Source organism: Selaginella moellendorffii, unplaced genomic scaffold (genome assembly GCF_000143415.4).
Source record: "Selaginella moellendorffii unplaced genomic scaffold, v1.0 SELMOscaffold_12, whole genome shotgun sequence".
In the NCBI taxonomy this organism is placed as follows: Eukaryota; Viridiplantae; Streptophyta; class Lycopodiopsida; order Selaginellales; family Selaginellaceae; genus Selaginella; species Selaginella moellendorffii.
This window is the reverse complement of record NW_003314273.1, coordinates 2,283,209-2,306,527: the sequence shown is the minus strand read 5'-3', so window position 1 is coordinate 2,306,527 and position 23,319 is coordinate 2,283,209. Positions and strand designations below refer to the sequence as shown.

Below are 23,319 nucleotides of genomic sequence, written 5' to 3'. Positions count from 1 at the left end.
GGTGTTTGGCAAATACGGTAAGCTATCATCTACCTAATATTGAGGGACCAAACTCAATATCGTAGGGGTTCCCAACACTAGCAAGTGCAAGCCATCAACATGAATTTCTCGTCACCATGTTAAGTATGCTTGACTAAATGACAACTTAGGATTTCCTTCCTTAGTGCCCTTCCGGTCTAAGTGCACATGTGATGACCAGTTTCTCAACTAGCTTAGGCAAAGACTAATAAAGAGTCCAGCAATACCAACCTCCTACCGTCATGGCAATAAGGAAAGATCATCTGAAAGGATTGGCCGACAAGTAACTTTCGATACCCGAAGTCACATTTGCGATAGAAGTTCCAAAGAAAGAAATCAAGGGATATATTGGACAAATTTTTTTTCTTTGGAACACAAAATCTTGTTGGTATGGCTTATAGAAATTTTCCCTAAGCAATGCAAGATTTAAAGGAAAAGAAAAGAAGGGCCAAATACTCTAAGAGTAACATTTACATTTTTCTTGCCTCATTCAATAAACTCTACCAATAAACCATGAAGATTAATGAGTAGGCTAATGCAGTAAGGTAGGGCGACTTAGATAATTTAGAGGCAGCTAAAGAGCTTCTTTTTCTCTCTTACTCTTTCTTTTTCACTCACTTTATGCTTATGCCTTTACCAAAATGCACTGACACTTTAGGATTAACTCCAAAGTGATGTATGGCAGCTCAAACGCTGCCTAGGGCTGCACAAGAACAAACACCATTATTGCTATCTATTGGGTTGAGCACACTCTTGATTGGGCGGAGTGAATTTGTCCTCACGCCACTGCCACAAATTGTCAACTCCACGCTTGCACCGTCGACACAAAATATCTCTTGGGCACCTTTGTTGGCACCACACTCTGTCTCTTGGTCGCCTAATGCCAAATGGTTCACCTACAAATCTCCACAGACAGCAAAAATGCCTAAATAAAACAAGTATGTGACGGAAATTTCATTTGGCAATGAGGAGCTAGATTATAGCCAAGTAAAGTACGAGAAATAACAATTAAGCAAGGGATTGAGCTTATACAAAAGTGGTACCCAAAGGAGCATGCTTTTCTTTTCCACAGGTGAGTCTATCTCTTTAGACTCACCCAATTTGCTCAAATTTTTTGCCTATACAACAAAGGCAAAATAATCATGATGAGCAAGATGGATTGCATGCCCAAACAATATATCCTCCTAAACTACATATTTAGATGAGGAGGCAACTTCACCTACTTGAAGCCTAAGTATTATACTAGGCTTAAAATGTTGTGTGCCATCATTGATGGGAGGACAATTGCGCAAAATGCTAGCATCAAGATAGCCTACTTGTTGGAAACTATCGAGACTGGATGGTAAATAAACATAGCTCATTTTGTGTACAATGGATTTGTGGCCGAAATGAAAAATATTGCCTTACAGGTAGGCAAGGGAAGGCAAGTGAAGACAGGAGTTTTTATTTTTTTACAGCACATCTACAAGCATTACACCGCTTAGGTGGATCACTTACCATTAAGCCACCACCTCTAGTATCTCCTCCGAGGGAGATGGCAAGAGATGTGGAAGTGGAGGAGAATCTTGATAATATAAATTCAAATGAGGAAAATTCTCCTCTCAAAAAGAAACTCCTCCTATATCCAAAAATCTAAGTTGTGAGACCTCCAAGGTTCATTCTGCAGAAATCCAATGGTCAAGTATACTGCAGAAAAATTGGATGTAACAAGTATGGTGATAAAATGCCATGCCTGGATCAGGAACAAAGTCATGACTTGTCTATATCTATAGAGACAACTCTGATGCCTATACAAATCTCTTCGAGTATCGGAGAAGTGACAAGTACACAAATGGACAAACACTAAGCAAATGATGAATGCTGAAGTTGTGGAAGAAATTCTAGAATTTAGGCCATAAAATCCAACACATGATGTGCCTAAAGATGTTGTAAAATCATTGGCTGTAGACATAGCTAATGAGGTGAGTTTAGGCCAAGAAACTCAACAGGACAAAGAAGATGAGGTTACAAAAGAGGGTCTAGGTGAACTGGAGGAGTACAAGTTAAGTTTTCTCCAGTCCACCTATGCATTTAATAGTGACACACCCTCAATTGACAAGTCTAGCAAGATGAGGCAGCCACAACAGTAGCAGATGCCGCAGCAGCACTATAAGGTTAAAGATAGCTACACCTTCACGTAGAAGTCCGCGAGTCAACTTAATGAGCCAGCAATTCGAAGCTTCATGGAAGAGCTCGCTTAACACATCAAGGGAGGCAAGTAGCCAGTTGACAAGTTGGTACAAGACAGGGAAACTATGAAGTATTGTATGCAAGTCTTGAGTTACCTCAAAACAATCACCAAGAAAGTGAATCGAGTCATGGGCAAGCAGAATCATCAGTGCCATATAATCCAAGAGCTCAAGAGCACAATCTTGACTTCCACATCCACGAATACAGAGTGCATTAGCCGCCAGGACCAGCACATCACTATGCTTTACCAAGAGAATCAAATCATGCATTAGGAACTCAATGATTTATGCCGAAGTGTTAAACTTGTCATTATGAAAACTAAACTCAACAACTTAGAGTAGGATTTTGAGAATTTGATTACTTGAGGACAGGTAGTAACTTTGTTATAGGGGAGTGATGAAGAGGTAAATGTTTTATTTTGTATATCTTCCTAAACAGAGTAGAAAAAAGAAGTATAGATGAAATAGAGTTATGCTTAAACTTAAGCATTTAAAAAAGAAAGGCCTAACCTAGGCAATGTTTGTCATAAACAAATATAAAGTAGTTATGAATGGTTATAAAATCATGTAGTATATAAATAACACTTATATGTGTTGAAAAACAACCCCCACTCACTGTTGTATACATTTGCATTGAATTAACCATTTTTTTTCTTGCCTATGACTGTTTGTGCAAAGTAGAGTTAAGAGATTGACATATACTTATCCTTACTCATGTCTTTTGGGTTCGAGGCTGAGTTCTATGATATTCTTTTTTTATTCTACTCTTCTTTTCTTCTTTTTCTTCTACATTCTCGTTTTTGTTTGTATATCACTATTTTATAAGTATAGGCAAAAAAAACTTTACTCATGCTCATTCAAGGACTTCCAAATTTTTATTATGACACTTTTGGCCATCACAAGGATCAGGTATTTTGGAATATATATACTAACTTCTTGTTCTAACTATCTTGTTATCATAAGTCGTTGATTGAGCTCCTCTTGTTTCATCATGATGTAAGAATTTTGTGCTCATCAGTAAAGTGCTTACTTTACTTTGAAAATCATCCTACACCTCAGGAAGGAGCTTCACATCCTCATTCATGGCTCTCCTTGAGTTCCAGGTGATGGTTCTTTCAGCCAATGATGGGCTGTGCTATGTCACCCTGGACACTAAGCAGGCCATGGATTCCAAGTCCCTCGTTGGGGCCTTCATCCACGTCTACAGCGTCTTCTCCACAGACATCGAGCAAGGTGTCTATGGCAGGATTGCATATGTGTGGAAGAATTTTGGCATCGATTATGTGTCATGGGCTCAGTGGCCAGGGCTGGACACTCCCAATCAAGTACGAGTTCCTGGTAGCATCAAGCTTGCCTGGGCTCAGTGGCCAGCACTGGACACTGCCAACAATCCAGTACAAAGCATTGAGCTCCTACTCAGTGATCCTGATCCTAACTGGGGGACCTGCTGGCTCTTTCAATCCAGCATCATCGGGGGAGCCGATGAGGCAGCTGGCTCATTGTTGCAGAATGTGCCCGACATGAACAAGATTACTACACAAGCCTGATTTAGTTTTAAGTTATTGCCAAAAATTCGCATATAAAACTTAAATTTTTGTCATTAAGCTTTCCATTGATATTATAACTACAATTTAAGTCACAGTAGTTTTATAAATTTAAGTTAAAATACACAGTTATTTTTAGTAGTCATTATTTCTGACTAGAGTTAAAAAAATTCTTTATGTTCAGTCATAATCCTATGCATAGTAGTTTCATGCCAGCCAAGGACAATTACCAATTGTGCAAATTAGCAAGTTGAACTACTATTGTGACATAACTCTGTTTATATAAGACTGTCCTTTAGCTTGGTTGTAATCCTCTTCATTCTCTAAACTATCTAATGCTAACCTCCTCTTCCTTGACAGTAGTTAATGCTTGAACTCTTGGCTTTATGGTTTGCTTAAGCAAACCTAAGTTGACATTTGTAGTTGCAATTTATAACTGAATTTTAAGTCATTTATAATGGTTATAAAACGAAAAATATAGTCGTGATGTTTAATAGTTATTTGTGACAAATGTACGACTAAATTTTAAGTCCAAAAATAAAGCTTTAAATATAGTGGTAAAGATGGTAATTTAAGTCGTTATTTATCACTGCACTATGATCAAATATTAAACATCAACCCCAACCTGATCCGTGTGCCCGTTGAAGACAATGAAAAGAATTCTCAAATAACGTGAGCTTCTACAGTGAGATTTTGATCAAATTCTTATGCATGGAGCATGGTGAAGGAACATTCTCATCTTTGATCTTTCTCCTAGAATTGAGCCTGAGAGTTTATCAATGAGCTCGCTCTTCTTTCCCCTTTTCCTGTTTTTTTGGGGGGAAGATGCAGATAATGCGTCTGTACGAGAATCTAGACCAGGTATTTATATGCACTAAACCTTCATGATCTAAAAAAACAGGTTTCTCGGAAGCGAATTCGGTAAGCAAGAAATATGGCTAGCATCATCTCGTCTCCGCCTCGTCGGGCGCCACCTCCAGCTGCGCACAGGAGCGTGCATCCGCCTCGCCAGGGCACAGGAGGGCGACACCGCCCAAAACGAGACTGCCACCTCCAGGTAGCATACCGCCTCCCAAACCATCGCCAAGGAGGGCGAGAGGAGCTCCGCCACCTCACAGCAGCGCTCACAGTCAGGCACCTCCACCAGCACCAGCAGAGCAACACCATGGAGCAGCAAAGCAGCACAGCCATCGAGGAGCACCACCTCCAAAGCAGGACAGCCATGGAGCACCACCACCTCCACCAGCAAGCCACGGAGCAGCAAAGCAGCACCAGCACAGTCCACCACCAACAAACAATGGAGCAGCAAAGCAGCACCAGCACAGTCCGCCACCTCCACCAGCAAGCCACGGCGCAGCAAAGCAGCACCAGTACAGTCCGCCACCTCCATCAACAAGCCATGGATCAAAGCAGCACAGCCACGGAGGAGGAGCAAAGCAACACCCACCTCCACCAGCAAAGCAGCATACAGGGCCGCCACCTTCTTCTGGGACAACCACTTGGCGACCAAGGCCCGCTCATGACACGATAACATGGCAACCAGGGTCGTCTGTCTTTCACACGTTTTCATTGCCGCCTCCGCCTGGCCCCTTGTCTATTGCTCCGCCTCTGTGGTCGTCATCATCAACAGCAGCAGCGGCGGCGGCAGCGTTTTCGACACCGGGGCTGCTTGCAGCAGGCATCGTCCTTTTCCTGCTTGCTATGGTGGCCATCGTCAACGGCATCTGGATACTCGTGAAGGGAAGAAGAAAGAAGGCGAACAACATCCTGGTGCGCTACGTCGGGAGCAGCCATCTTCCTGGCGGTAGCAGCGGCAGTCAGCAAGAGTATCTCGTTCCCTTGAGCAAGATTGAGGACGCAGAGCTCCGGGACAAGCTCGATTCCTTCGTTCAAGAGAGGAGCAAGCAGCAGCTTCGACCGTCGCAGCTAAATGCCAGCACAAAGGTGGCCAGTCCTCCACTCACAAGGCCTCCAAGGCGACTGCCACCTTCGGCTTTTCTCAAGATGAATCCAATCTATGGTGCTGCTACCAATTCGGTTGACGACCGCCTGACGCCATCATTGGGACGAGATCCACCAGCAGCGATCCACGGAGTCGACGAGCACAAGAAGGTGCCAAGAGCTTCTCTCCCGGAGGATCCATTCTTGTCGAGTGCTGCTCGTCAGAGCGGCAATGATTGAAGAGCCCAGGAACAGGCTTTGGATCCATTGTCTTGTCGTGGCACTGTGTTCGATCCTGGAGATGCTTTCATTGTTCGGCTTCCGGCAGCAGCGGAGAAGTGAGCTGAGATGGAGAAGCACATGCAAAGGATCATCGAGTTTGGGATGAGGAGGCCCGGCAACAAGCACTCCCACAGGTAAGTCTTCATGCTTGAGAGATAGAACAAGTGACTAATGGAGCACTTTTAGGATCCGTGAGGTGGAGAATCTGGAGAAGCCCGTGGTTGAGGCAAATCACTCGGCCAATTCTGGAGGTTTGCATTTGGCTGCTCGTGTACACGACTCAGATGCCAAGGTAAACAGTCTCCATGCCTCGAGTTAAAGTATAACTTCTGCTTGAACTAGCCTTCCACCTCGGAGGTTAAGCTTGAGCTCGATGGAGCTTAGAGCGAAAGGAGGTATAATTTTCAGTCGTTTTGGACTGATGATACGCTTGAGGTTGCAGGCACAGAATGAAGATTCATGAAACAAATTACTTCGGTTTTTCTAAACCGCAACAGGCAAAGGCTTGTTGGCCGTATTCAATCAAAATTATAACAGATGGAGAAGTCTGGAGGCATTTGAAGTAGGAGGTTATGATTTGCAAGTCTCAAACAAGGCAACAAGACAACAATTTTTCATTAAGACAACAGAGAGATATTCAATTGGGAGATTATATTGCAAGTCTCAAACAAACACTTTGGACATTTAATTTCCTGTTTTTAAAAATATAAACTTTCAATAACATTTCTTATCAGTAGATTATAGTAGTTATCGAAGTCAACGTTAGTCACTAATTCTTTACCAGCTTTTTAAGCACATCAATGAACTCATTAGAATGAGCTCATTAGAACAGTAATGAGATAGCGTTGACTGATAGTAGTCAGCGTCAGTCCACCCTATTAACGAAAATTCGCAGCTCAAGTCACACCATGATAATCAATCAATCCATCAGCGAGGCTACTCTCAGCCACATTCTCCGTGAAACAGAGCCTCAAACAAGGCGGGAGCTCATGCTTAGCTTTCCACCCCCCATCTTGAGCTTGCCACTGCTGCTACTCTTGTTCACTCCTTGTGCCTTGGCATTGCTTGTGGGAGCCTGGGCTTTCCATGTTGCCTGGACGCTAACCGTGGTAGCTTTCTTCCACTTCTTCACATCCACCATTGCTTTTTCTTCCTTCTTCTTTTCCTCCTCTGGTTCTAGAGTCATCGCAACCTCGTCAAGCTCCTCCTCCTCGTCAAGAACAGAAGCACCTGTTCTTGATGTTGTCCTTGCCCTTGATCTTGTTATCTTCCAACTTCTTCAAGTGAAGAAGCTTCTGGCAGCCTGACCCCGTCCAGATGCCTATGAGCAGCTCCAGCAAAGTCTAGGAAAGTTTCCAGCTTCTTGAAGCCATACCATGCGTGATCCAGTGTAGTGCTGCTGGAAGTCCCCCTTGAGCCTCACCAGAGGATAGTCAGATTTGCATTTCGGGATGCTCTCGAGTAGAAAATCTTTGCAGTTGGCTCTATACTTTATTTTGTTAAAGTGGAACTTTTTATTATCCCACTTATGGTGTGTGGCCACATGCTATTTTTATAACAACAATAAAAAATTGAAGTTTTAGCTTTATAATTTATAAATTAGAAACTTTTCATATGATTTTGTGTTATAATATTGTGAAATATAAAAAATAAATTAAAAAACTGATAAATATTAATTAAGTACTAGGAAATGGCATGTGGACACATGCTAATTAATGTCCCACTTTACTGAATAAGTTCCACTTTAACGAAATAAAGCATCTCTCATCTTGGCTGGGAAGTTGACAGTAGTACCCTTTGGCAATGGCTGCTGCCTCCAGAGGAGCCTGTGCCATCTCCCTCAAGGCTGTCAAGAAGGCTATCTTTGTCGTGGAAGTGAGTACTATATCTCCTTACTAAAGATACGACACTGGTTTTTTTTCCCATATATGGTTTTTTTTTCTATAGGTTATCACAAAAATTTGTTATGAATTATGCTTAATAATATTTTTATTCTTATTTATTAATCCAATTGATTAAATAAAATTTTATAATTATAAACATATTTATAATTTATAAACACAAGATTAATCTTATTTCATATCAACCATTAGATGGTAGAATAAAAAATTACTAGAAAGTGTTTAAGAAAGTTTATAAATTATAAACATATTTATAAATTACAAATACAAGATTAATCTAAATGAATAACAACCGTTAGATGGTAAAATATCCTAGAATATCCAAGCATCTTCTAGGTATATCCACTTCCCTACAGGTTTGCTGAAGCAAACCAAAAATGGTAAAAAAAATTAACTGAAATTAAAACTATCTTATAATTAGTTATACAAAAATATTTGATTATTTTCTAATTTTCACATTTATTTTCAGAATAATATTTGGAAAAAATATAGCTGATTTCTATAAATGGAAATTTTTAAAAAATTATTTATGTTTTACCACTTTTTCTAACAATCTCCCATACATATGGGTTTTCAGCCATGTATAACATTGATTCTTTCAAAGCATAATTATAAAATTGGAATTGAAATAAACTTTTTTAGCACTTACATTTAAAACCATGATATTTTTATAAGATTAGTTTTCCATGTAAGTTTCTAAGTCTTCATTTCATGAGTTCATGGTAGCAAAGATCATTTACTCTTCTCCAAGGCTATAAAGTTCTTGGAGAAAATCTAACTTCTATATTCCATGCACTCATATTGGTGGAGGAGAGGGGCAACTTTGATTGTCCCTGAGAAGTGCTTGAATTTGGAATTTTGGTTTAAATTTAACTTTTATATTGTTTAAATCTTTAGCTTTTTCAAATTTTTCTCTTTTGATTTTTCTTTTTCCTTCATCTTCATGGCAAAGCAGTAGCCTTCTCCTCTTTTGACTTTGGAGTAGCAGTTGGTGTAGTTGCTTGATGCCATGCAGCTGTAATTAAACAATTACACTCAGTTAATGGTGGCATTCACGGCATGTGGTATAACTTCTTCTGCTCTTACTATTAATCCTTACATCCAGGCAGAATTTTTCCATGAGAATCTTGAGGATGATGTGTACCATTAATTCGATCACTTTATGGTGATTGCCACATATCATTCTTTGGATGATGCTTGACATTTGTGTGAGTTTTCTATGTGTCTCTAAGAGATGACACTGTAGTGGTATAATGGTTTAAGTGTAGCTATTTATAAAGATTGGAGCATTTTCTTAGACATCTTCAAACAACACACATTTGGACATGCCAATGATTATGATGATGCCTTCCCATCGTTTTCATCAAGGACCATTTAAGTCAATGATGCAATTTGGCATTCACTTTCGAAACCTCTTACTTCGTGCAAAGCCAAATATGTTGGAATGAATCAAATTGAAAATGTTGTAGTTAGCACTTTATTAAGATCTTATGGAACTTGTGCGTGCACTTGTTTCAGCCACCCTTGACAATGCTCTTTTCTTAGTACAATGTTATAAAATATCACATCTTCCACTTTTCATTGCACATCCTTTAACTCTACTTTTTGTATGAAATGGTTTTATTCCATTAGAGGTTGATGCTGTTGCTGCCCAAATTCAAGGGCAAAGACATAGTTGTAGCTGTGATATCCATTGTTGAGCATATAATGAAGTTAGTCATACTTATCGGTGTTGTTGGCATTTTCCAAATTAGCGACCTCCATTTCCTAGTTGGAAACCTTGGCATTAACAATGTTCTATTGGTGCTATTGCAATGGAAGGTTTAGATACCGAGATGTTTCTAAGAAACAAGGAATTACATGAGTAGCGGAGGGTTCTTACGCCAATAAGTTAGTGACTCTTTCATCTTTCTTTCAGGAGTATCATTAAAGGGTTCACTCGATACTAATTCATCAAGTGTTTATTTTCCAGGTCTTCTATTATTCTTGCTATATTGGTTGATACAATCTCGAGTATATCTTCTATTGCTTGACCTATTGCCATACATTGTAATCTATATTTGCAGAGCTAATTTTCATTCTTTATGGCAATGGCCATACACATATATATACACGAGATAAGGAAAACCTAGTTGTGCATATTAGCAATCTCAAGCTTGAGTTGCAGTCATTATAGGTGGTGCCAAATCAAGTTTTAGACCTCATCCCTGGTATGGATTGGTTACGATACAATCATACCAAGTGTGATTTTGAGGCTTCTTCCCTTTATCTTATATTTTTTTATATTTTTTTTATTTCTCTCACTTTCATTCCCTTTCATCCATTTTCTTCTATCTCTACTTCCATCATTTTTGTTTCCCTATTATTTTTCCTATATTTCTGTGTTGTTCTTCTATTCCCTCTTTTAATCCCTTCGATGGTTTTTGTGTTGCAAGGGTTAACCAACTCATAAAGGAGTATGTCGATCTCTTTAAATTTGATTTGTTGTTTAGGATCAAGATTGCACCTTATTATCCTATTTCAATTGGAGATGCTTGTTTAATTAAGATTTCTGTTCATCATTGATCACCAAAAGAGATCAAAATTTTATATGCAAACATCAAGGATATATTGGAAAAAGGTGTTATTCAAAAGTCATAGAGTTTTTAGGCATGTGAACTTCATCTTGTGATGAAGTTTGATGGGAGTATTCATTTATGCATTAACTATCACTCATTAAACAAAGTGACGATCCCAAATATGTACCGTCTTCTTCACATTACTGATCTCCTAAATCATTTGGGGAGAAGTTTTGCTTCTAAGTACTAGTAAGTGCCAATAGCCGAGGAAGATATTCCCAAAATTGATTTTCATACACTTTTTGTTTCTATAAGTTTTTGGTGATATCATTTGGTTAGATATGCTCTTCTTACATCCCCTCAAAGTGGATCAAGACAACATCAATGAAGTCAATAATCAACCCTAATATATCACAAAGAACCTCATTCATCATCCACCGGAAAGTCATAAGAGCATTGTTTAATAATGTTTGTAAGATGTTGGATTGGTTGCGAAAAATTGATTTAAAGCTAAAGCAATTGAAGTATCAGTTTATGTTCGAGGACACAACTTATCTTGGATACTGTGTTTCTTGTAAAACTTTGTAAGTTAATCCTGATAAAATTCTAACTGTTACTCTAAAATATATATATAATGTATAGCACGTTTTAGGCAAAGTGCAATATCTCAACCATTTCATTGATCATCTTTTTCATTGTACTATCCTATTGCAAACATTATGTAAGTTCTTGAATTTGGACTTCCCAAAAGGTCACTCAACCCAATACTATTTAAACCCAAGGACACTTAACCATAAGGATCAAACAATTAACTGATTGGAAAAAAGGGTGCATTCTTATTATGGGCCTTTTCCTTTTATATTTAAACCCTTATGAATCATTTTTAAAGTCATTCTCTTTGGATTTTATAATCCACCATGTTTCCTTACAAGTTCACGCCCTCGTGAATGGAAGCTAAGAGCCACCACTCTCCCAAGAGTTCTACTCTTTTGACACCCTACCCCTCGAGTCAAGCCTAGCCAACGCAAATTGGACCTACTAAATTTCAATCAATATATTGTGCAATTCCATTAGCTAACCAACAAAATTGAACATAACACCTCTTTAATACCAAATGTAATATCTTAAATTTAAATTTCCCAGAAGGTCATCTAACCCCTATTCAAACCCAAAAACACTTAACCCCAAGTATCCCAAAACCGATTGAAAAAAGGGGTACACTTTTGTTCATGGGCTTTTTCCCTTTATATTTAAACCCTTATAAATCATCTTTCAAATTGTTCACTTTGGTTACTTACATATAATTGAAGTTGTTAATATCATCTTTCATTTAGTCCATGGACTGTAAGCAGGCGTTTACAGATCTCAAAGAATTGTTAATGACTCATCTAGTTTTGGCATGTCTTGACTATATTTGACCTTTTATTTTGCACATAGATGCTTTTGATATCGGTTTTGGAGGCATGTTAATGCAAGAGAATCTAAGTGTGCCTAGTCAATGTCATCCTATTGTATACATGAGGTGTACGTTACAACTCATAAAGGTGAACTACTCCACAATAAAAGAGTGTTTAGCAGCAATTTAAGGTTTCAAAAAACTTCATACCTACATACATAGTTCTCAAACATTACTAGAAGATGATTATGTTATAGTTACTTTGTTATTGAAGCAGAAGAACTTGGTTGGTCGTATTGCTTGGTAAACTTTGAAGCTTCAGATATATGATTTTAATGTTGTTCATTACCCAGGGAGTTCTATAGTTAATGCTAATGCCTTTTCTTGAGCTCCTCTTCCTTCTTCGCTCTATTTCATGTTTCTAATGAGCTTATTATTTTAAATTTACCTTCTTTTGACAAAGCTCAAAAGGTTAAATTATGGATCCGAAAGTTTTGTGAATGAGTTTGAGAATTTTGTATCACTTATTAATAATTTATCATTTTGGTATTTATATTCTCAATATTGCCTTGAGGAAGACCATTTGTTAATGATTATTTACATTTAATAGTGCCTTCGATCTTTATTCCATGCTTTCTCCACACATACCATGATTTTCTTATTATAGATGGGCATATAGATTAGTATTGTGTGACTAAAAAGCTGTACAGGTCTTTTTATTGGTAGAGATGTAACTTAATATCCGATATATGCATAACTACATTTGATGCCAAGCTTATAATACTCCCCTTTGTGTTGCGAAAGGATGGCTATAGTCAATTGTAATTTCTTGTTCGTTTGAGTTGGTAGCATTTAATCTAATAGGGCATTTTCCACAATCGACTATTGGCAATGAGTATGTTATTATTACTTCTAACTACATACCTCGTTGATGGAAGTCGGAGCTCTTGTTAGTGCATCTACAACTGTTGTTGAATATTTCCCCCTCAATCGAGTGGTGTTCTAGTATTTATGTTTAGAGCGAATTCTTTGGATAATAGTCCCATATTTATAGTTGATGCATTTCACATCTTAACATCTCAATTGAGGATATGGCACACTTTCACAAGTGTTTATCATCCATAGTTTGATAGTTTGGTGAAATGGCTCATTCGGACCTTCAAAGGGATAATAACAAAGTACATAAATTTTCAATATTCAAATTGGGATGGTTATTTGCTATTTTTTTTATATGTGTATATCACAAAGGTGTAGAGTTTTGTTGGTGCTTCACTATATAAACTCCTCTATGGTCATAATCTGATACTACCAACAGAGTTGAGTTTACCTTTGCGATTGCCACGAGCTACCGATGTTAAGTTTTGGGATTAATATTTAACAAACATTCTTCCACTGGTCTAAACAAAGTTTAATAAACACTTGAGCCACATACAAGTGGGGCAATAACAGCACTATAATTCCCACTATTGTCTACCTACGGAGTACAAAGTGAATGACTTAGTATTAGTTTGTTTTCCTAATCCTATGGTATATGGTTTATTTAAGAGGCTTTTTTCTTAGTGGAAGGGACTGTATCGAGTGTTGCGGCAAGTTGAGTTGCAAGTTTATAAAGTTCAACATGATGTTCAATAAGCTGATCCTCTAAAAATTATACATATACAATAGCTAAAACATTTCATATAAAGGGATCAAAAACAATTAACACCACTTACATATCCATCAATGCTTTCTTCTGATGTTCCTTCATATCCTGGTCTATTCACTATAGAATCCTGATTATCTTCCATCATTTCGAGAGGAAGGGATGATATGAAGTCCAAATGTATTGCTATAATGCCATATATTAATATTAACGTAATGGGATTTTAATAACTATTAGATTGATTTTAATTTGAACCACTCATATATAAGGTTTTTGGGCTAATTAATATATATTCCATGCACTCACATAACAACATTCAATTTTGAACCACATAATAAAAATAAGAAAATGAATATAGCCATATAATGCCAAAGCACATTTAATTTGCATCTGGACCATTCGCAAGATCAGCTTACACAACGTATTTTGCCTAGTAAGAAAAGTACCTAGTTTGGAGAAAATGTAAATAACAGATTCGTGCACTGACTAAGAGAATATTCTCCCACACGTACCTGCATTTTTCTCTGGGCGTGGAAATTTCTTCGTCAGGCTCGAAGCTGGGGGCACAGCCATGGCGCTTCTTAGGGCAAAGGTGTGACGCCGCTTGGCTGCGGCGGTGCCGGGAGCTCCACATTGCTGGTTCTTCCTCGTCTTCGCCAAGATTTGCAGCCCAGCCTCTCTCCCCGCTCGGAATCGGCATTCCCCAGCGCCAGATTGCGCACAGCCGTGGCCTGGATCTTCTTGCGCAGCAGCATTCTCGGTATTGATCCTCGTCGGGGGTATTTCGGGGGCATTGTCTCCGGCGAGAGAGGGAAGAGGCCCCTACTGTTCCAGGCTAGGGTTCGTGATCACTGGATCTAGCTCCAGCAGCGCCGGTGAAAGGAGGAGATCACACATGTAGTGACTACCATGCGATCCAAAAGAGGGCCAGCGGCAGGTCCCCAGCATCGCGTGAGGAATGATAAGTTCCGGATCTCTGTGGGGGTGCTTCTTGCGGTTTCTATGATCGCTCCACTCATTTTCCTTGCGCCAAGAATCGCGATCTTCAGCACTTCGTTTGGTGAGATCTTTTTCTTTTTGCTTATCGTGGGGTTTTAACTTAACTACTCAGGGAAGAGCGAATTGCCGCAAACCAGCAATGTGAGTTTGGCTTTGTAGATTTGTTCCGTGTTTTAATTCTCGACTTCCAGGATGATTCGCGTAACGGGCAGAAAGCCAGTGTAGCGGATCAAGTAAGTTTTAAGTCTTTTGGTTGTGAGGAGTTAGGCAAGAGATTCTTATGGCAAGAGATCCATTTTTTTTCGTGCATGTAGGTACTCGACGTTATAATAGCAAACTCCGAGGAATCTCACTCGTCCTCGTTAGTACGTGAGAATTCGGAGAAAGAGGTCGCGAAGAAGGTAAATAAATAGGGGATGCCACCTACAGCTTGTACAATTCTATTGCTATTTTTGTTCAGGAGAACGTTGTTGAGGATGTTAAAACTGCGGAAGCTGAGGACCAGGGAAAGGTTGTGGTGAATCCAAACCTGCCTCATGGAGAAGATGTGAATACCACTGTCGCTACTGCCGACGAGAGTTCTCAAGTAAAGACCGATCCAGCTGCTGAGATCCGAAAGGTAAGCTCCCAAAGTCTACGCAGATTGACAATGTTTGCATATCTGGTTGCATGTTGAAATGCACACTTTATTTTTCGATTTGCAGCAACTGAGACTGCGTAGACATGAGAAAAGGCTGACAGAGCTTCTCCAGCAGGATGAAGGAGAAAAGGCACGCCTGGAAGAGGAAGCTATCAAACGCTCCAAAGCTGTGGATGGGGCGATACTCGGCAAGTACAGCATTTGGAGGCGGGATGAAAACGAAAACTCAGACTCCCTGGTCAGATTGATTCGCGATCAAGTGATTATGGCCAGAGCATACATTGGGGTTGCTCAGGCTCGCAACAATCAGAGGCTTCTTCGCGATCTGAGAATACGTCTCAGAGACAGCGAGCGTGTCGTGGGTGACGCAACCATTGATGCTGAGCTACCACGGAGGTAATATTTCTTCCTTGCAGTACCTTACGAGTGGAACTTAGCGTCTCTATCTTGCAGTGCTCCCGATAAAATCCGTGCCATGGGACAGGTTTTGGCCAAGGCAAGGCAGCAGAATTACGACTGTAACTCTCTAGTCAAAGGTTTGCGAGCAATGCTGCATGGAGCTGAAGATTACGCGCGCTCACTCAGGAAGCAAAGTGCGTTCTTGAGCCAGCTTGCTGCCAAGACCATGCCGAAAGGCCTGCATTGCCTTTCGCTGCGCCTCAACGTACAGTATCATGTACTGCCCCCAGATGAGCGTCAGTTCCCGAACCGGGAAAAGCTCGAGGACGACGACTTGTATCACTATGCGCTCTTCTCGGACAACGTCCTTGCAGCAGCAGTGGTGGTCAATTCCACTGTCCTCCACGCCGAGGTACGTACATTTACTTTTCAGGAGTTGTAAAGACATGTGACTTGTGTGTCTTGGTTTGTGCAGGAACCCGACAAGCATGTGTTTCATCTGGTTACAGACCGCCTAAATTTCGGGGCCATGAAGATGTGGTTTCTGGACAATCCCCCGGGCAACGCCACCATTCACGTCCAAAATATCGACGACTTTACGTGGCTCAATTCTTCCTACTGTCCCGTCCTACGGCAACTGGAATCCGCAGCGATGAAGGACTACTACTTCAAACCGGACCAGACAACGAGCGTAACTTCTGGGACGTCCAATCTGAAGTACCGGAACCCCAAGTACCTGTCGATGCTCAACCATCTCAGGTTCTATCTTCCGGAGGTGTTCCCGGGACTGAGCAAGATCCTGTTCCTGGACGACGACATCGTTGTGCAAAAGGACCTGACTCCGTTGTGGTCCGTGGACCTCCATGGCAAGGTGAACGGTGCAGTGGAGACTTGTGGAGCCAGCTTCCATCGATTCGACAAGTACCTCAACTTCTCCAATCCTCACATCGCAAGGAACTTCGATCCAAACGCGTGTGGCTGGGCCTACGGGATGAACATCTTCGACCTGGAGGAGTGGAAGAAGCGCGACATCACAGGAATCTACCACAAGTGGCAAACGATGGTAAGCGTTTTTTGGAAAGTCTAAAACGATGTGGCTAAGCTCTTTCTCTTGCAGAACAAGGATAGGACACTCTGGAAGCTGGGAACCTTGCCTCCGGGACTCATCACCTTCTACAACCTCACGTACCCGCTCGACAAATCCTGGCACGTCCTGGGACTCGGTTACAACCCCGGTGTGGAGCCCGAGGATATCGACGCTGCCGCCGTTGTCCACTACAATGGGAACCTTAAACCTTGGCTAGAAATTGGACTCTCGAGATTCAAAGGTTACTGGTCGAGGTACGTGAAGTATGATCATCCTTACTTGCAGGAGTGCAACATCCAGTAGTCCAAGAAGAAAAAAAAGAAAAACAAACAGATCGATCGACCGACCAAGTTTTGTTCTCCATCCTTCCATCAACCCCTGGCACCTGTGCTGTAAATACGGATCAAGGTATTCTTTTGTAAGTTCGCAGCTCATTTCTAACAAAATGGCTGCTGCTTTTTCCCGAAGAAAATAATGCACAGAGAAAGAATTTTCCGGCAAAGCAGTGGCTCGTATAGAAAGTGGATGGTTCGTATAGAAAGGGGAGAGAGCGTTGTTTTCTACAAACACACACAGAACAACCAATAAACAGGAGTAAATATTCAAGCAACTCCAGCCGCAGTATTCTTCTCAAGTTCTGGTTCATCGACACCGACCGGTTCTCTCGGACGAACTTACTGGTTTTTGTGTACACCGGGACTGGTTCTCTGGATTGGTGGCGATTTACAGGGCAGCCGGTCAGTGGAGATAGATCCTCCAACAAGAACAGGGAACGCTGGGCTCGATCTTCTAGACGCCTACCATGGTTCTCTGCTGGTTAAACGACGGTGCCATTCCCATCACCAGCACGGCCTCGGAGCTCACGGCCTTGGTGGCCGCAGCCGCCTCGAGCCGCTTCCACGTTATCTCGCGCTTCTCCTCGATCCCCTTGGATTTCTCCTCGTCCTCCTGGAACTTTCGCTGGCACTCCTGGAACAGCTCCGGGTCCATCTCCGAGAACATCTTGCGGACGTTGCAAGTCAGCCCGTGCACCGCCTGGTTCCAGTGGTTCCGGTTGTTCATCTCCAGCGCACTGAAGATCAGTGGCAGTATCGTCTGCCGGTTCTGTGCCACCAAGCTCACGACGTGATCGTTGTTCCACAAAAAGAGTGCTCGTTCCGCTACCTGGGGAAAGAAAAAAAACCGGAAAAGAGAGTCAAAAGGCAAGGAAGAATAACTTTAAAGACGAGAATGTGTACCTGGAAGTGGGAGCTATTAAGGCAGCGGGCAATCTGTCGGAACAGGGGAACCATGCAGCGCTCAAACTCTGACGCCTGCGTCGCCTCCAGTACCTCCTCCAGCTCATTCAAGAAGAGGACTTCCTTTTGGCTGTTGGTGACAGGCCAGTACTTGAGCAGCCCTCTTATGACAGTGTCCGCGAGCTTGCAGTCCTTCTCCACGAACTGCGTTATGCAGTACGACAGCTGCTGGTGGTACATGGCCACGCACTTTGGCTTGTGGAGCGGCACCAGAGCTCGCACCAGGAACAGCTTGTGCTCTTCCTTGAGCGGCAGCGCGAACCCGTTGATGATGCTGCCCAGGATCTCCAGCATCTCCGCGATGCCGTTGTGCTTCTCCGTCTCGAAGATGAACCGGTAGAAGATGTTGTTGATGGCCTTGCGGATGAAGGGGCGGTGGACCATGAACTTGCCGTAGATCCGATGCAAGATGGTCTTGAGGTACTCTCTCTCTCGGGGGTCCTCCGAGTCGAAGAGATCCAGCAGCCGCAGCACGAAGAAGTGGTCGATGTAGCGCTTGGCGACCTTGGCGTCGGTCTCGGTGGACACCACCAGGCGGAGTAAGAACTCGTAGACGATCTGCAAATGCGGCCATGCCGGGTCCATGACCGGCTCCTCGTCCTCGTCAAAGCTCTCGGACACGGCACTGTTCTCGCGGGACGAGGGTGGCAGGCTCCGGAACAAGTTGGCCGACACCATCTTGGTCATGTCCTCGAGGACGTTCTCCGTGAACTTGCCCGACCCCGAGGTGACGTAGTCGACGAGCTCCAGGAGTGTCTGCCGCTTGATCTCCTTTTCTCGCGTGTGCTTGGAGGGGTCAGTGAAATCGAACACGCAGCAGCACAAATGTAGCTTCTTCACGAAGAGCGATTGCTTCTCGGAGCTGGGAACGTCGCGGAAGAGCGGCAGCGGCTCAAAGTTGGTCAGTGGGAGGAGCCCATTCACCGGCCCGGAGGAGGAAGACGAAGACCGAGAGCCAGGATTGGAAGGAACACTGGTAGAGCCCGGCATTATACCGCCTGGATGAGGAGCTGGAGCGCCAATCGAGGACTCAATGCTGCTATCATTCCTGGACGACGGCTTGCGAATTAATTGCTTGAGCTTTATGTTGACCATGTCTGGACTGCCTGGTGGTAACAAGCAAAAACCCTTCTTTAGGGTGTGCTCCCCAAAAACCCCTTCTTGCTCGAGATTTCCCCCGGCCTACGCATCTAGCAGTCGCAAAGCCCACACACTTGCCTGTGCTCGTGAGATTTCCCTCGATTCACTGCTGCCGCTGCTGCTGCCGCTCCGGGGAGAACATGATCGATCCGGGGATTGCTCCGGCTGTGAAATCCTGTGCTCCAGCGGCGGCGGCAGCGGCGGCGGCGAGGCGGTGGAGATCGAGATCGGCGCGGCGGCAGCGGCAGTGGCGGCGACGAGCATCGGCGCGGCGCCCTTGTCCTCCTCCCCGATCGGCTATGGCGGAACCCTTCTTTGGTTCCACACTAATTTTATTGTGACGATGTGGGCGGCCACGATGGGAGGAGCGCATCCGACGGCCAGCAGCTCGAGGCGGAGATTTCTCCACTGGAATGGAAAGTAAACGCTGGTCAAATCTCCGTACGCACGGAAAATGTGGCCATCGGGCATGGAGTATGGCGCAAGAAAATCATTTGGAACATTCATATCCTTTGGAAACCATGTACCAACCACGCCATTATCTTTTAATCGTATGTACAGTGGCCAATGAGCCACATGGCGGAGACTCGGAGCTGGCCGCAAAACACCGGCGGCAGCCGGTATGTGGATAAGATCGAGCGCTAGTAAAACGGTGAATAGACGAGGTGATTTACCGGATGACTGCCTGGTGCCGGTGGCCAAGACATGCATGAACTGAACGGCGGTGAATATACCCATTTTCACTGACTGAATATTCTCTCTTGGGCTAGGAGGAGAAAGAGAGGAGTTTTCTTGTGAGGGCTGGATTATTAGATCCCCATCGGCGTCTGGGAGCGTTGGCGCGTCGTCTCAAATCTTGTCGCGGCGATGGCCAGGTGGGGTATTTGATCGATGCCGCCAGGAAAATCTAGGAATTCGGCCAGTTTCTCGTCAAGATCGGGGCTCTAGATCCATTTCGCTCGAAATTCTTCCCTCCCGGATTGGCAGCTCCATCGGGATCCAGAATTTCACGGATTTTCTGTTCCCAGCCGAGAATGCGCACGTAGGGTTTGTCCGGCAGCTCGAGAAGTGCTATGGCGGGATGTCTGACGCGGTGGAGGAAGCTGAGCGATATTGCGGCCGCCAGGTTCGCTCTGGTGTACGTCTCGAGACCCGATGCCAGCATTTCTCGAGAATCGGGCGCCTATCAATCCGTATCATGCAATGCCGCCGCGAGCCCGGCGCTCTTCGGCAATCCATTCGGGCTCTCCAATTCAGCCTGGCTCCACACCACTCCCGCGGTATCGACGACGCACAAGGGCGACGAGCTAAATCCCGGGGGCGCCATGGGATTGCCCAAAGGAGGCAGGAAGAAATCGGTGATACCCCCATCGCCGCCATCCTCCACTCCTGTCAGCGATGCTGTGGATAAGAAGAGGCAAAATTCGCTGGTCGAGCAGGAGGGCGAGCGGTGTTGGAGCTTCAGGGCCTCTTCTCGGTGCCCGACTTGCCTGACCGGTTTGACGCTCACTTTTACGTCGAGCTTGCCGGTGTTTATATCGGGCAGCTTGCAACAGGGAGGAGGAACCGGCAAGGATTCGTCCAAAGTGGCCGAGTCTATGTGCTGCTGCCCGAACTGTGGAGCATACTGGTCGCTCCCGGTGCCATGCTACGTACTCAAGGATCTGGAGAACAAGTTTCCGAGGCGGGGCAAGTCTTTGGTTCTAAGTGAGAGCCAGGCTACTGGAGGAGGACCGTTTGATTTTGATAGAGCAAGTGGTGAAGGGTCGAGGAGGTATGGAGACAATCCACAGCATTGGCAGCAGGGCGCTGGAGTGAATTTGCCTCCGGTGGTAGCGATGTCTCAGCCACCGTGCCCGCCGTATCCTCCCAATACCAACTTGGTGAGAGCGCAGCTTGGATCGGGAGGAGGATCTGGAGGGAGTGGTTCGTACGGTGTGAAGGACACTTGGGGTGGCTCGAACTTGGGTAAGGAATTACCCACGCCGAAGGAGATTTGTGATGCTCTTGACAAGTATGTCATCGGCCAGGGACGTGCCAAGAAGGTGAGCTATTGAGATCTTTCTTATTTATTGTTTCGGCCGCTTCGAGACGTCGCTAATGGCTGCGTTGGTTTTTGTATTTGTAGGTGCTCTCGGTTGCAGTATACAATCACTACAAGCGGATTTACTACGAGACGACGAAGAAGAATAACTACAAGTCTGAAGGGTAGATATTTGTTTGATTTTTGTTTTTCTTTCTTTTTTCTTTTCCGTTTTTTGCTTTTTCTTTCATGATTGTGATCCTCTGAGCACTGACTGGACCAACTTGTTGGCAGCGACGATGAAGGAGATGACAGCGATGTGGAGCTTGAGAAGAGCAACGTTCTTCTCATGGGTCCTACAGGATCAGGTGAGGTTGAGTGTTCTTGCTAAATTGTTTGGTAATTTGATCACCCCTCTCTTTGTCGTGATCAGGAAAAACGCTGTTGGCTAAGACCCTTGCACGATTTGTAAATGTTCCTTTTGTTATTGCGGACGCAACCACTCTAACGCAGGTTTGGACTTTTTTTTCTCTCCCGGTTCGTGAAATAATAATTCTGTGTGCAGGCAGGATATGTCGGGGAGGATGTGGAGTCGATTCTGTACAAACTTTTGATGGTACATTACTTTTTATTTCTTGTAGCTTCAGATGTTGGTTTCTTTTTTCTACCAGGCTGCGGAATTTAATGTTCCAGCAGCTCAGCAGGGCATTGTATATATCGATGAAGTTGATAAAATAACGAAAAAGGTACTGCTTTTCTGCCTGGTCAAATTTGGTTTTGACAAATTTTTTTCCTTTTGTCGTCACAGGCGGAGAGTCTCAACATAAGTAGGGACGTTTCCGGCGAAGGCGTTCAGCAAGCTCTGTTGAAGATGCTTGAAGGAACGGTTAGTTCTACTGTTCCACTGCCAGCTTAGTGTGATTATCCTGCAGATTGTCAATGTACCCGAGAAAGGTGCTAGAAAGCATCCTCGCGGGGATCATATCCAGGCAAGTGCGGTCGTCTATTTTTGAGTGAATAACCGTTACAATCTGTCTTGTTTTTAGGTGGATACGAAAGATATTTTGTTCATATGTGGAGGGGCTTTCGTTGATCTGGAAAAGACAGTTTCTGAGAGGTTTATCTTTCGAAAACTTGAACATCGGCTCACAATGAGATTGTTTTCAGGAGACAGGACTCGTCGATAGGTTTTGGAGCACCTGTCCGAGCAAATATGAGGGCTGGTGGCCCCTCTAGTGCGGCTGTAACATCGTCACTTCTTGAGAAGGTGCTAAACTAACGTTCTTACCCAATCTGACCGGTGCTCTACACAGGTTGAGAGTAGCGATCTTATAGCATACGGATTAATTCCGGAATTCGTTGGGAGGTTTCCTGTTCTTGTAAGTCTCGCAGCGTTGTCAGAAGACGAGCTTGTGCAGGTAACTTGACTTCTACAACAGAAAACAAGTTCTGACGGACGGCCTTGCTTTTCAGGTTCTAGTGGAGCCGAAGAACGCTCTTGGGAAGCAGTATAAGAAAATGTTTGCAATGAACAACGTAAGTACACCGTGCTTTCTTTGCAAAACTTCTCTACACGGTGATGGATTCTTCTTTCAGGCGCGACTACATTACACGGATGGTGCACTGCGAAAGATTGCTCAGAAAGCAATGGCCAAGAACACAGGTGCTCGTGGCCTACGTTCCCTCATGGAACAGATCCTCACCGATGCCATGTTTGAGGTGCGTTTAACGTTCCCTCTTTTCTCTTCTCCTCACTTTTTAGCTATTCTCCAGATCCCGGAGTCCCAGAGCGCGATGGAGCGCATTGACGCCGTGGTGATCGACGAAGCATCAGTAGGAACTCCCGAGAACAGTGGCTCGGGTGCCAAGATCTTGCGTGGAGACGGCGCGTTTGTGCGATACTTGGAGACACAGGTAAAGCATTCTAGAGTTTGCTACTTCCGATCGTCCTCATTCTGTTTTGGAAATCTCTTCTCAGGCGGAGGAAGAATTGGAGCTCGAGAGAGCCGCGAGCATGTAAAAATTGATGCTTTTGTACCATCACAAAAACACCACCTTGTCTATAGGATGATGATGATGATGCTGAAAGAACAGTGTTTTACTTTTTCACAAACTTCCATTGTACGGAATTTTGTGATTATTGTAGTACGGTATATTTTTTAGCGTTTCCCTTTTATCGAAATCCCTAAGCGAATAAATCGTGACTCTGTGGTTGGCTCGCTG

General features: G+C 43.5%; 3 protein-coding genes across 7 annotated transcripts; 2 read left to right on the top strand and 1 right to left on the bottom strand.

Annotated features, from left to right (window-relative positions):
* The first annotated feature begins 13,925 nt into the window (after positions 1–13,925).
* Positions 13,926–17,198, top strand: LOC9659756 (polygalacturonate 4-alpha-galacturonosyltransferase). 4 transcript variants are annotated; one of them, XR_002992290.1, is made up of 10 exons: positions 13,926–14,570; positions 14,622–14,650; positions 14,701–14,742; positions 14,824–14,910; positions 14,970–15,128; positions 15,214–15,545; positions 15,603–15,960; positions 16,024–16,611; positions 16,666–17,043; positions 17,104–17,198. XR_002992290.1 is itself a non-coding variant. In XM_024674257.1 (9 exons), the coding sequence occupies exons 1-9, from the start codon at positions 14,420–14,422 to the stop codon at positions 16,936–16,938; spliced, it is 1,968 nt and encodes a 655-aa protein (XP_024530025.1). In that variant the 5' UTR covers positions 13,926–14,419; the 3' UTR covers positions 16,939–17,137. The 4 variants fall into 4 exon arrangements, 3 of the variants coding, with proteins under 3 accessions (XP_024530025.1, XP_024530024.1, XP_002969595.2); XM_024674257.1 differs by having other exon boundaries at positions 15,265–15,545; positions 16,666–17,137; XM_024674256.1 differs by having other exon boundaries at positions 15,262–15,545; positions 16,666–17,137.
* Positions 17,151–19,361, bottom strand: LOC9660649 (serine/threonine protein phosphatase 2A 57 kDa regulatory subunit B' theta isoform). The gene is made up of 2 exons (XM_024674260.1): positions 17,874–19,361; positions 17,151–17,799 (listed from the first exon to the last, which is right to left on the bottom strand). The coding sequence occupies exons 1-2, from the start codon at positions 19,026–19,028 to the stop codon at positions 17,425–17,427; spliced, it is 1,530 nt and encodes a 509-aa protein (XP_024530028.1). The 5' UTR covers positions 19,029–19,361; the 3' UTR covers positions 17,151–17,424.
* Positions 19,362–19,832: 471 nt separating this feature from the next.
* Positions 19,833–23,278, top strand: LOC9660648 (CLP protease regulatory subunit CLPX1, mitochondrial). Of its 2 annotated transcripts, XM_002969548.2 has the most exons (15): positions 19,833–21,118; positions 21,202–21,281; positions 21,391–21,464; positions 21,530–21,609; positions 21,662–21,712; positions 21,768–21,842; positions 21,905–21,982; positions 22,029–22,085; positions 22,143–22,213; positions 22,264–22,363; positions 22,410–22,514; positions 22,570–22,632; positions 22,693–22,815; positions 22,870–23,010; positions 23,075–23,278. In XM_002969548.2, exons 1-15 carry the CDS (start codon positions 20,147–20,149, stop codon positions 23,114–23,116), a joined length of 2,112 nt encoding a protein of 703 aa, XP_002969594.2. In that variant the 5' UTR covers positions 19,833–20,146; the 3' UTR covers positions 23,117–23,278. The 2 variants fall into 2 exon arrangements, with proteins under 2 accessions (XP_002969594.2, XP_024530023.1); XM_024674255.1 differs by having other exon boundaries at positions 22,570–22,815.
* The last annotated feature ends 41 nt before the right edge of the window (positions 23,279–23,319 follow it).